The sequence below is a fragment of the Spea bombifrons genome, chromosome 9 (genome assembly GCF_027358695.1).
Source record: "Spea bombifrons isolate aSpeBom1 chromosome 9, aSpeBom1.2.pri, whole genome shotgun sequence".
In the NCBI taxonomy this organism is placed as follows: Eukaryota; Metazoa; Chordata; class Amphibia; order Anura; family Pelobatidae; genus Spea; species Spea bombifrons.
In genome coordinates, this window is record NC_071095.1 from 3249682 (window position 1) to 3263378 (window position 13697).

General features: G+C 39.6%; 1 protein-coding gene across 1 annotated transcript in view; it reads left to right on the plus strand.

Annotated features, from left to right (window-relative positions):
• LOC128505110 (titin-like) overlaps nt 1-13150 on the plus strand; it is a 44931-nt gene extending 31781 nt beyond the window's left edge. Inside the window, exons 9-10 of the mRNA XM_053475411.1 lie at nt 1607-4820; nt 5604-13150. Coding sequence (XP_053331386.1) covers nt 1607-4820; nt 5604-13150 — 10761 coding nt within the window. The remainder of the gene's footprint in view (nt 1-1606; nt 4821-5603) is intronic.
• Nucleotides 13151-13697: the final 547 nt, after the last annotated feature.

Here is a 13697-nt window from a genome sequence, read left to right on the forward strand (position 1 = left end):
TGAAACAGGAACCATATACGAAGTCATTGTTACACCTACTGAAGAATTTGTACAAGGAAAAGGTAAAGTTAAAAGACACAGGAAAAAGATTACAAAGATAGAAAAAACAGTTACAAGAGTTTTAAGCCCAGAAGAGGAAGCAAAACCATCATCAGAGACACCGGATACATCAACGTCTGAAACGAAAATGGAGGTTGAAATTGTTGATAAAAAAATTGCAACACCCCAGATTGAAGTGAAAGTTCTACCTGAAAAACAAGAGACAGGAATTATAAAAGAGGTAATTGAATCAAGTCAGTTGGAATCTGCTGCGCAACTAACTCATCAACAGAGCGAAACAATAGAAGCAACAATGGAAGTTTCCACTGTGGAAGGCGAGGTACAAAGAGCAGAAGGAGAAGAACCATCAGGGTGGAAAGTGTCATTCCCTTCTTTTAAAATACCATTCCTCAGCACATCTGACGTGAAGACAGAAATCGATGACGATGACTCCCAAGAAATAATCACTCAACCGGAACATGAATTTATAATAACAAAAGAGGTGACTGAAAAGATAACTGACCTCAAAAAAGAAGATCTGACAGTATTGCCTAAAAAGGATATTGGCGAGGAAGAAAAGGAGTCCATTGAACGGAAAATACCATTCCCAGCACTCAGAATACCACAATTTAGCAAATCCGAAACTAAAGCGGAGGCAGCCGATACCATTGAATCTAAAGATGTGTCTCCCCCAAAAGAAGTAGAAACCGATAAAAAGGAGACAGAAATTTCAACAGCACCAACTGCAATCACTTCATCTGAGATGCCTTCAACTAAACCAGAGGAAAGTAGAGAAATAGAAGAAATGAGACCAGTTGAGTCATCTGTGGATGTAGACATCACAGAAGAAGTAATACAATATTTGAGGAAAATACAGTTGCCCCCTATAAAAATACCACTTTTTGCCAAGCCTGATGAAGCTGACTCATCCCTTGTTAAGGATCGGGGAGTGATATCCAAAGAAGATGGTAAGGTTGAGGAGAAAGTGATAAAGGAAGAGACTGTATCAGTGGAAAAATCTCACAAGACAGAAGCTGAAAAAGAGGAATTAACAATCTCACTACGTCCAACACCGACTTTTATTCAAACAACCACCAAAACTACAACCAGCGTGTCTGTTGAGGAAGAAGGTGGTGATGGACAGGATGAAGCAATTGAGATACAAGAAGAAAGCCAAGAGCTGACAGGAGATGGAACAGGAACGACATACGAGGTCGTTGTTACACCTACTGAAGAATTTGTACAAGGAAAGGATAAAGAGAAAAGACACAGAAAGAAGATAACAAAGATACAAAAAACAGTTACAAGAGTTTTAAGCCCAGAAGAGGAAGCAAAACCATCCTCCGAGAAACCGGAAACCTCAACATCTGAAAAGAAAATGGAAATTGAAATTGTTGATGAAAAAATTCTAACACCCCAGATTGAAGTGGAAGTTCTATCTGAAAAACAAGAGACAGAAATTATAAAAGAGGTAATTGAAACAAGTCAATTGAAAGCTGCTGCAGAAGTATCCCATCAACAGAGTGAAACAGAAGCAACAATGGACTTTTCCACTGTGGAAGGCGAGAAAAGTAGACAAATAGAAGAAAGGAAACCAGAAGGGTCATCTGTGGATGCAGACATAGCAGAGGAAGCAAAAGAATCTTCGGGGTGGAAAATACAGCTACCCTCTATAAAAATACCATTCTTCGCCAAACCTGATGAAGCTGACACCAGCCTTGTTAAGGATCAGGAAGTAGCATCCAAAGACGACATTAAGGTTGAGGAGACGGTGATAAAGACAGAGACTGTATCAGTTGGAAAAACCCAGGAGATGGATGCTGAGAAAATGGAATTAACAATTTCACTACATCCAACAACTACTTTTATTCAAACAACCACCAAAACTACAACTAGCAGGTCTGTTGAGGAAGAAGGTGGTGATGGACAGGATGAAGAAATTGAGATACAAGAAGAAAGGCAAGAGATCATAGGAGATGAAACAGGAACGAGATACGAGGTCATTGTTACACCTACTGAAGAATTTGTACGAGGAAAGAGTAAAGAGAAAAGACACAGGAAGAAGATAAGAAAGATAGAAAAAACAGTTACAAGAGTTTTAAGCCCAGAAGAGGAAGCAAAACCATCCTCAGAGAAACCGGACACATCTACGTCTGAAACGAAAATGGAAGCTGAGATTGTTGATGAAAAACTTCTGCAGATTGAAGTGGAAGTTCTATCTGAAAAACAAGAGACAGAAACTGTAAAAGAGTTGATTGAAACAAGTCAATTGGAATCTGCTGCACAACTATCCCATCAACAGAGTGAAACAATAGAAGCTACACTGGAAATTTCCCCTGTGGAAGGCGAGGTACAAAGTGTACAAGGGGAAGAACCATCAGGGTGGAAAGTGTCATTGCCTTCACTTAAAATACCATTCCTCAGCACATCTGACGTGAAGGCAGAAACTGACTCCCAAGAAATATTCACTCAACCAGAAAGTGAACCACCAGTTTCGAAAGAAGTGACTGAAAAGATGGCTGACCTCAAAAAAGAAAATCTGACAGAATTGAATGAAAAGAATATTGGTGAGGAAAAGGAGTCCATTGGATGGCAAATAAAATTCCCAGCCCTCAGAATGCCACAATTTAGCAAATCCGAAACTAAAGCGGAGGCAGCTGATACCATTGAATCCCAAGATGTGTCTCCCCCAAAAGAAGTAGTAACTGATGAAAAGGAGACAGAAATTTCAACAGCACAAACTGTGATCATTTCATCGGAGATGTCTCCAACGAAACCAGAGGAAAGTAGAGAAATAGCAGAAAAGATACCAGACGAGTCGTCTTTGGATGCAGATATAGCAGAAGAAGCAAAAGAATCTTTAGGGTGGAAAATACAGTTACCCTCTATAAAAATACCATTCTTTACCAAACCTGATGAAACAGGAACCTCTCTTGATAAGGATCAGGTAGTGATATCCAAAGAAGATGTAAAGGTTGAGTTGATAAAGACAGAGACTGTATCAGTGGAAAAACCCCACCAGACAGAAGCTGAAAAAGAGGAATTTACAATTTCACTACAACCAACATCTGCTTTTATTCAAACAACCACCAAAACTACAACCAGCGTGTCTGTTGAGAAAGAAGGTGGTGATGGACAGAATGAAGCTATTGAGATACAAGAAGAAAGACAAGAGATCATAGGAGGTGAAACAGGAACCATATACGAAGTCATTGTTACACCTACTGAAGAATTTGTACAAGGAAAAGGTAAAGTTAAAAGACACAGAAAGAAGATTACAAAGATAGAAAAAGCAGTTACAAGAGTTTTAAGCCCAGAAGAGGAAGCAAAACCATCCTCAGTGAAACCGGAAACATCTACATCTACAACGAAAATGGAGGTTGAGATTGTTGATAAAAAAATTGCAACACCCCAGATTGAAGTGGAAGTTCTACATGAAAAACAAGAGACAGGAATTATAAAAGAGGTAATTGAATCAAATCAGTTGGAATCTGCTGCACAACTAACTCATCAACAGAGCGAAACAATAGAAGCAACAATGGAAATTTCCACTGTGGAAGGCGAGGTACAAAGAGTAGAAGGAGAAGATCCCTCAGGGTGGAAAGTCTCATTCCCTTCTTTTAAAATACCATTCCTCAGCACATCTGACGTGAAGACAGAAATCGATGACGATGACTCCCAAGAAATAATCACTCAACCGGAACATGAATTTATAATAACAAAAGAGGTGACTGAAAAGATAACTGACCTCAAAAAAGAAGATCTGACAGTATTGCCTAAAAAGGATATTGGCGAGGAAGAAAAGGAGTCCATTGAACGGAAAATACAATTCCCAGCACTCATAATGCCACAATTTAGCAAATCCGAAACTAAAGCGGAGGCAGCTGATACCACTGAATCTAAAGATGTGTCTCTCCCAAAAGAAGTAGAAACCGATAAAAAAGGGACAGAAATTTCAATAGCACCAACTGCAATCACTTCATCTGAGATGCCTTCAACTAAACCAGAGGAAAGTAGAGAAATAGAAGAAATGAGACCAGTTGAGTCATCTGTGGATGTAGACATCACAGAAGAAGTAATACAATATTTGAGGAAAATACAGTTGCCCCCTGTAAAAATACCACTTTTTGCCAAGCCTGATGAAGCTGACTCATCCCTTGTTAAGGATCAGGGAGTGATATCCAAAGAAGATGGTAAGGTTGAGGAGAAAGTGATAAAGACAGAGACTGTATCAGTGGAAAAATCTCACAAGACAGAAGCTGAAAAAGAGGAATTAACAATCTCACTACGTCCAACATCTAGTTTTATTCAAACAACCACCAAAACTACAACCAGCGTGTCTGTAGAGGAAGAAGGTGATGAACAGGATGAAGCAATTGAGATACAATGGGAAAGCCAAGAGTTGATAGATGAAACAGGAACAACATACGAGGCCATTGTTATACCTACTGAAGAAGTTGTACAAGGAAAGGATAAAGGGAAAAGACACAGAAAGAAGATTACAAAGATACAAAAAACAGTTACAAGCGTTTTAAGCCCAGAAGAGGAAGCAAAACCATCCTCCGAGAAACCGGAAACCTCAACATCTGAAAAGAAAATGGAAATTGAAATTGTTGATGAAAAAATTCTAACACCCCAGATTGAAGTGGAAGTTCTATCTGAAAAACAAGAGACAGAAATTATAAAAGAGGTAATTGAAACAAGTCAATTGAAAGCTGCTGCAGAAGTATCCCATCGACAGAGTGAAACAGAAGCAACAATGGAAATTTCCACTGTGGAAGGTGAGAAAAGTAGACAAATAGAAGAAAGGAAACCAGAAGGGTCATCTGTGGATGCAGACATAGCAGAGGAAGCAAAAGAATCTTCGGGGTGGAAAATACAGTTACCCTCTATAAAAATACCATTCTTCGCCAAACCTGATGAAGCTGACACCAACCTTGTTAAGGATCAGGAAGTAGCATCCAAAGAAGACATTAAGGTTGAGGAGACGGTGATAAAGACAGAGACTGTATCAGTTGGAAAAACCCAGGAGATGGATGCTGAGAAAATGGAATTAACAATTTCATTACATCCAACAACTATTTTTATTCAAACAACCACCAAAACTACAACCAGCGTGTCTGTTGAGGAAGAAGGTGGTGATGGACAGGATGAAGAAATTGAGATACAAGAAGAAAGGCAAGAGATCATAGGAGATGAAACAGGAACGAGATACGAGGTCATTGTTACACCTACTGAAGAATTTGTACGAGGAAAGAGTAAAGTGAAAAGACACAGAAAGAAGATTACAAAGATAGAAAAAACAGTTACAAGAGATTTAAGCCCAGAAGAGGAAGCAAAACCATCCTCAGAGAAACCGGACACATCTACGTCTGAAACGAAAATGGAAGCTGAGATTGTTGATGAAAAACTTCTGCAGATTGAAGTGGAAGTTCTATCTGAAAAACAAGAGACAGAAACTGTAAAAGAGTTGATTGAAACAAGTCAATTGGAATCTGCTGCACAACTATCCCATCAACAGAGCGAGACAAGAGAAGCTACACCGGAAATTTCCCCTGTGGAAGGCGAGGTACAAAGTGTACAAGGAGAAGAACCATCAGGGTGGAAAGTGTCATTGCCTTCACTTAAAATACCATTCCTCAGCACATCTGACGTGAAGGAAGAAATTGATGGCGGTGACTCCCAAGAAATAATCACTCAACCAGAAAGTGAACTACCAGTTTCGAAAGAAGTGACTGAAAAGATGGCTGACCTCAAAAAAGAAAATCTAACAGAATTGAATGAAAAGAATATTGGTGAGGAAAAGGAGTCTATTGGATGGCAAATAAAATTCCCAGCCCTCAGAATGCCACAATTCAGCAAATACGAAACTAAAGCGGAGGAGGCCGATACCATTGAATCCCAAGATGTGTCTCCCCCAAAAGAAGTAGTAACTGATGAAAAGGAGACAGAAATTTCAACAGCACAAACTGTGATCACTTCATCGGAGATGTCTTCAACGAAACCAGAGGAAAGTAGAGAAATAGCTGAAAAGATACCAGACGAGTCGTCTGTGGATGCAGATATAGCAGAAGAAGCAAAAGAATCTTTAGGGTGGAAAATACAGTTACCCTCTATAAAAATACCATTCTTTACCAAACCTGATGAAACAGGAACCTCTCTTGATAAGGATCAGGTAGTGATATCCAAAGAAGATGTTAAGGTTGAGTTGATAAAGACAGAGACTGTATCAGTGGAAAAACCCTACAAGATGGAAGCTGAGAAAGAGGAACTTATAATTTCACTACATCCAACATCTACGTTTATTGAAACAAACACCAAAACTACAACCAGCGTGTCTGTTGAGGGAGAAGGTGGTGATGGACCTGATGAAGCAATTGAGATACAAGAAGAAAGCCAAGAGCTGACAGGAGATGAAACAGGAATTATATATGAGGTCATTGTTACACCTACTGAGGAATTTGTACAAGGAAAGGGTAAAATGAAAAGACACAGGAAGAAGATTACAAAGATAGAAAAAACAGTTACAAGAGTTTTAAGCCCAGGAGAGGAAGGAAAACCATCCTCAGAGAAACCGGACACATCTACGTCTGAAACAAAAAGGGGAGTTGAAATTGTTGATGTAAAAATTCCAACATCATTGATTGAAGTGGAAGTTCTACCTGAAAACCAAGAGACAGAAATTTCAACAGAGTTAATTGAAACAATTCATTTGGAATCTGCTGCACAACTATCCCATCAACAGAGTGAAACAACAGAAGCAACACCGGAAATGTCTACGGTGGAAGGCGAGGTACAAAGAGCAGAAGGAGAAGAACCATCAGTGTGGAAAGTGTCATTCCCTTCATTTAAAATACCGTTCCTCAGCACATCTGACGTAAAGACTGAAACTGATGACGGTGACTCCCAAGTAATAATTACTCAACCAGAACATGAATTAATAATATCAAAAGAGGTGACTGAAAAGATAACTGACATCAAAAAAGAAGATGCAACACAATTGTATGAAAAGTATATTATTAAGGAAGAAATAGAGGCCATTGGACCAACTGCAATCACTTCATCTGAGATGTCTTCATCTAAACCAGAGGAAAGTAGAGAAAGAAAACCAGACGAGTCATCTGTGGATGCAGACATAGCAGAAGAAGCAAAAGAATCTTCAGGGTGGAAAATACAGTTGCCCTCTATAAAAATACCATTGTTTGCCAAACCTGATGAAGCCGACACATCCCTTGTTAAGGATCAGGGGGTTATATCAAAAAAAGATGTTAAGGATGAGGAGAAAGTGATAAAGACGGAGACTGTATCAGTGGAACAACTCCACCAGACAGAAGCTGAAAAAGAGGAATTTACAATTTCACTACATCCAACATCTACTTTTATTCAAACAACCACCAAAACTACAACCAGCGAGTCTGTTGAGAAAGAAGGTGGTGAGAAAGAAGGTGGTGATGGAAAGAATGAAGCAATTGAGATACAAGAAGAAAGTCAAGAGCTTCCAGAAGATGAAACAGGGACGGTTTACAAAGTCATTGTTACACCTACTGAAGAATTTGTACAAGGAAAGAGTAAAGAGAAAAGACACAGGAAGAAGATTACAAAGATACAAAAAACAGTTACAAGAGTTTTATGCCCAGAAGAAGAAGCAAAACCATCCTCAGAGAAACCGGATACATCAATGTCTGAAACAAAAAGGGGAGTTGAGATTGTTGACGAAAGAATTCCAACGCCGCAGATTGAAGTGGAAGTTCTAACTGAAAAACAAGAGACAGAAATGTCAACAGATTTAATTGAAACAATTCATTTGGAATCTGCTGCAGAACTATCCCATCAACAGAGTGAAACAATAGAAGCAACGCTGGAAATTTCCACTGTGGAAGGTGAAGTACAAAGAGCAGAAGGAGAAGAACCATCAGGGTGGAAAGTGTCATTCCCTTCATTTAAAATACCATTCCTCAGCACATCTGAAGTGAAGGAAGAAATCGATGACGATGACTCCCAAGAAATAATCACTCAAACAGAAAGTGAATTAACAATTTCAAAAGTGGTGACTGAAACGGATATTGATGAGGAAGAAAAGGAGTCCATAGGACGTCAAATACAATTCCCAGCCTTCATAATGCCACAATTTAGCAAGTCTGTGATTAAAGAAGAGGCAGCTGATACCACAGAATCCCAAGATTTCTTTCCGCCAAAAGAAGTAGTAGTAACCGATAAAAAGGGGACAGAAATTTCAACAGCACCAACTGCAATCATTTCATCTGAACTGTCTTCAACTAAACCAGAGGAAAGTAGAGAAATAGAAGAAATGAGACCAGACGAGTCATCTGTGGATGCAGACATAGCAGAAGAAGGAAAAGAATCTTTGAGGAAAGTACAGTTGCCCTCTATAAAAATACCATTCTTCGCCAAACCTGATGAAGTCGACACCTCTCTTGATAAGGATCAGGAAGTGGCATCCAAAGAAGATGTTAAGGTTGAGGAGAAAGTGATAAAGACAGAGACTGTATTAGTGGAAAAACTCCACCAGACAGAAGCTGAGAAAGAGGAATTCACAATTTCACTACATCCAACATCTACTTTTATTCAAACAACCACCAAAATTACAACCAGCGAGTCTGTTCAGGAAGAAGGTGGTGATGGACAGGATGAAGCGATTGAGATACAAGAACAAAGCCTAGAGATCATAGGAGACGAAACAGGAACCATATACGAGGTCATTGTTACACCTACTGAAGAATTTGTACAAGGAAAGGATAAAGCAAAAAGACACAGAAAGAAGATTACAAAGATAGAAAAAACAGTTACAAGAGTTTTAAGCCCAGGAGAGGAAGCAAAACCATCCTCAGAGACACCGGATACATCAACGTCTGAAATGACAACGGAGGTTGAGATTTTTGATGAAAAAATTCCAACACCGCAAATTGAAGTGGAAGTTCTACCTGAAAAACAAGACACAGAAATTGTAAAAGAGTTTACTGAAATAAGTCAATTGGAATCTGCTGCACAACTAACTCATCAACAGAGCGAAACAATAGAATCTACGCTGGAAATTTCCACTGTGGAAGGTGAGAAGCAAAGAGTAGAAGGAGAAGAACCATCAGGGTGGAAAGTATCATTCCCTTCATTTAAAATACCATTCCTCAGCACATCTGAAGACAAGACAGAAATTGATGCCGGTGACTCCCATGAAATAATCACTCAAACAGAAAGTGAATTAATAATTTCAAAAGAGGTGACTGAAAAGATAACTGACCTCAAAAAAGAAGATCTGACAGTATTGCATAAAAAGGATATTGATGAGGAAGAAAAGGAGTCCATTGAACGGAAAATACCATTCCCAGCACTCAGAATGCCACAATTTAGCAAATCCAAAACTAAAGCGGAGGCAGCTGATACCATTGAATCTAAAGATGTGTCTCCCCCAAAAGAAGTAGAAACCGATAAAAAGGAGACCGAAATTTCAGCAGCACCAACTGCAATCATTTCATCTGAGATGCCTTCAACTAAACCAGAGGAAAGTAGAGAAATAGAAGAAATGAAACCGGAAGGGTCATCTGTGGATGCAGATATAGTAGAGGAAGCAAAAGAATCTTCGGGGTGGAAAATACCCTCTATAAAAATACCAATCTTTACCAAACCTGATGAAGCCGACATCTCCCTTGTTAAGGATCAGGGAGTGATATCCAAAGAAGATGTAAAGGTTGAGGAGAAAGTGGTAAAGACAGAGACTGTATCAGTGGAACAACTCCACCAGACAGAAGCTGAGAAAGAGAAATTTACAATTTCACTACATCCAACATCTACTTTAATTCAAACAACCACCAAAACTGCAACCAGTGTGTCTGTTGAGGAAGAAGGTGGTGATGGACAGGATGAAGCAATTGAGATACAAGAAGAAACGCAAGAGATCATAGGAGACGAAACAGGAATTATATATGAGGTCATTGTTACACCTACTGAAGAATTTGTACGAGGAAAGGGTAAAGAGAAAAGACACAGAAAGAAGATTACAAAGATAGAAAAAACAGTTTCAAGAGTTTTAAGCTCTGAAGAGGAAGCAAAACCATCCTCAGAGAAACCGGACACATCTACGTCTGCAACGAAAAGGGGAGTTGAAATTGTTGATGTAAAAATTCCAACATCCCTGATTGAAGTGGAAGTTCTACCTGAAAAACAAGAGACCGCAATTATAAAAGAAGGAATTGGAACAAGTCAAATAGAATCTGCTGCACAACTATCCCATCAACAGAGTGAAACAACAGAAGCTACACCGGAAATTTCCACTGTGGAAGGCGAGAAACAAAAGGCTTCGTTTAAAATACCATTCCTCAGGACATCTGGCGTGAAGGCCGAAATCGATGGCAGTTATTCACATAATATTTCAAGTGAAAGTATTCAAGAACAGGCCTTTAGCGATAAAGCAAGGAGAATGAAATCTCCCCGGTTGTCAATTTCAGTACATGAGGAAAGCATTTATATAGCAGATGAAGATGACAACTTCATAGATACCGGTGCAGATCCACAGAAAGAAATTGATGGTCACCTTGAAAAACAAGAAACGGCGCAGGAAGCAGCCGATTTGATTTTTGATGATCATTATTTTAAATCAGATGCATTGGCTGAATGTATTGATCAGGATAGACAAATGGAAATTCCTCCGGAGAAAGATTTAAAGAAACATAAGCTTTCTAAGGAACAACTTACTAATCTTCCTGCCTTGCCAGTTTTAATTTCTACTCCACATTATGACAAATCTCCTGGTGATAACAAATTGGAACTGCAAAAAGCATTTAACTCTTCGGTTCTTGACAAGGAGGCGTATTCTCCTTTGACAATGTCTCCATCAGGTCACTCTGATTCCATTCAAGCTCGTGTGCCAACAGATTTTGATCAGCAAAAAAGCCCAGTTGTTGAAACAAGCAGAATTGTGTTTCCTCGGTTCTCAACACCAACCATTAAGGTCGCTGAAGAAAGCATTTATATATATGAAGACAATACCAAGCAAAAGCTGGATTTCTCTAGTGAAGAACAAGGTGCTGAGATGTCAACTTCAACCGAGAAACTTGAAACAAAAAAGCCAATATTCAAAATCACTGATAAAAAGGACAGTACTGATGATGATTTTATGAAAACCGGTAACGAGGACGCAGTAAAGGCAAAGGGTGATCCGGTTCATCCACCTGAAGAAAAGCATAGGAGTCCATTCAAGCTGCCATCTTTTAAATTCCCATCTCTTAGTCTCCGAAAAAAGAAAGAAGCATCTGTTGATGTGTTGGATAAGACAAATGAGCTCAATGAAAACGAGTTGTCACGTAAAGATGTTTCTCTGGAGAGTGACAAGAAATTATCTGAAGCCAGCTTGCCTGGTTCTGATTTTCATGGAATGGACCAGTCTGTCCACCATGATGTTGAGCAAAAAGGTACTGAAGCAGGCGAATGTCCATCAGGTAGGGTAGATATAGAGACAGAAACATCTGAAAGCAAAAAGGAGGACACTGAAGTTAATATGTCTTCAGATGCACACCAGAGGGCCACAAAAACTCAACTGGTTAGGTTATCTCCTGATGGAACGTTTGAACAATCTGATGCATTTCACCTTGAAGAAGAAATCAAGATTGAATTTCCATTTTTCAAAATGCCAGCAATCTACACTATGGAACCTAAAAATATTAAGAAGGGCGCCGAGGCAGAGAAAGAGAACACGGATGAGAAAATACTTCCTGAAAATTCAACCATCGTTAAGGTTGATGACGAAAAGAGAATCGACAGCTCTGGAAATGCTGAATCCAATGAGAACAAAATAAAGTCATCAAGATCTAAATTTAAATTATCATTTCCAAAGGTAAAGGTACCTGCGTTGTCACTTTCTGCTCCACAAGAAGAAGCTGAACCTTTTGATGCCACCGCTAGTCACGAAGGGTCCACATTTGTGCTTCCAGAATATGATTTAACAACAAAGGAAGAGATGGAATCGGTGGCTATCAGCTGTGTAGCTAATCAATCTCCCCCCGATATCCTGGATAAAGCAAAGTCTGATTCAAGAGAAGTAAAGGACGAAAGCGAAGGCCAGCTTCCCGGACATCAAGTTGAAGGGAAAGCTGCCATAGCTGAACCCGAGGATTTCACCCTTTCAGAAAATACAGAAGTAACTGGAAAAGAAGAGGCGACTCGCACAGCAGCCATAGAGACCGGAGCAAGATTTGCAGAGCCTGACACGTTCAAACGTGAAAAACATCAAGATGGAGACATAGAGACAGTGACACTGGTAACGGGAGACCTCAAAGCCCCAGAGGTAATCCAAACAGTAGCCGGACAAGTTATAGCCTTTTCATCTGAAATTGTGAAACAATATGAGATTTCCTCATCCGAAACGAAAACGCCTTCTTTTGGCTTTTCGCTTTTGAAGATCAAACTGCCTGAAGCTCAAAGCAATATAAATACACAGGATCTACAGAGCCAGGTTTCCACCTATTACAGCGAAACAAAGGATGAGATCATCACTTCCAAGGAAACAAGCATATCAGATCCTCAAATAGTTAAAAGGGATGACGAGGAGTCTAAAAGGGACACCATTAACTCATCCCAAGTTGTCTCCTCGGTTGCCCATGTACCAAGATTGAAGTCTGTAAAATTTGGATTGAAGCAATTTAACCAAACGGAGGAGCTTCATTTAAGCCTTTCAGCTAGAGATTCGATGATGTCGGAGGTGACAAGAACTGAAGATTCAAAGGCAAAGCCTGAGCAGCAACCCGGAGAACCAACCGAGAAAGAGAAATCACCGGTTCAGAAATCACCGGTTCAGAAACCACAAAGCAGGTTTCTGTCTTGGTTTCCGAGCATTGGATTTTCCTCATCAGTCGATGAAGCTGAAACCCCCAAGGATGCTCAAGAAGAACCAACAGATGAAGATCCCAGAGCAGAAAAAGAATTATCGTCGCCAAGAGAAAAAACGCCATGGTTCAAATTTCCAAAGTTAGGATTTTCCTCTCCCAGCGAGAAACAAAAATCAATTGAAAAAGAACAACCCGACAACGCGGTCGAACCAGCAGATCCAGAAAGCAAGAACCGTTCTGATCCCAAAGAAAGTTCTACCACTGATTCCAAATAACGGGACAGACATTTGTTCCAAATGTGGGAATAACATGGACTGATATTGACCAAGAATAATTATAATACGAAAGCTACTAAGATGAGGCTATGTTTGGAGACAACCGTGGAGAACGTTGACTGAATAATGTGTTACTTGTTACCTTATTCTGAACGCAAACCCTATTTTTATAGACATGGCCGCTTATTGATAGCCACAGCTCCATGAGACCCAAGGGTTTTCCCAGAGCATTTATAATAATAACGATGGCTTCATCGTTATTTGTTTCCTTGACAAATGATTAATTATCTTTATCGCTATCTTTCTCATACGTCTTGTTCCTATAGACCATAGACCGGTTTTGTGATTGACGTAAGCCCCGGTCGCTACGGAAAGCAGGATGAGCAGCTTCCCGCGGGGAAAACCACAAAAAAAAGGCAGCAGGAACCGTGAGAATAGTCAACTCTCATAAAATATTGCTTTCATTTATTCATTTAATTTGTGTTCAACCTCCTTATACTAATATTTCAGCTGTTTAATCCAAATATATATACTGTATATTGGAGCA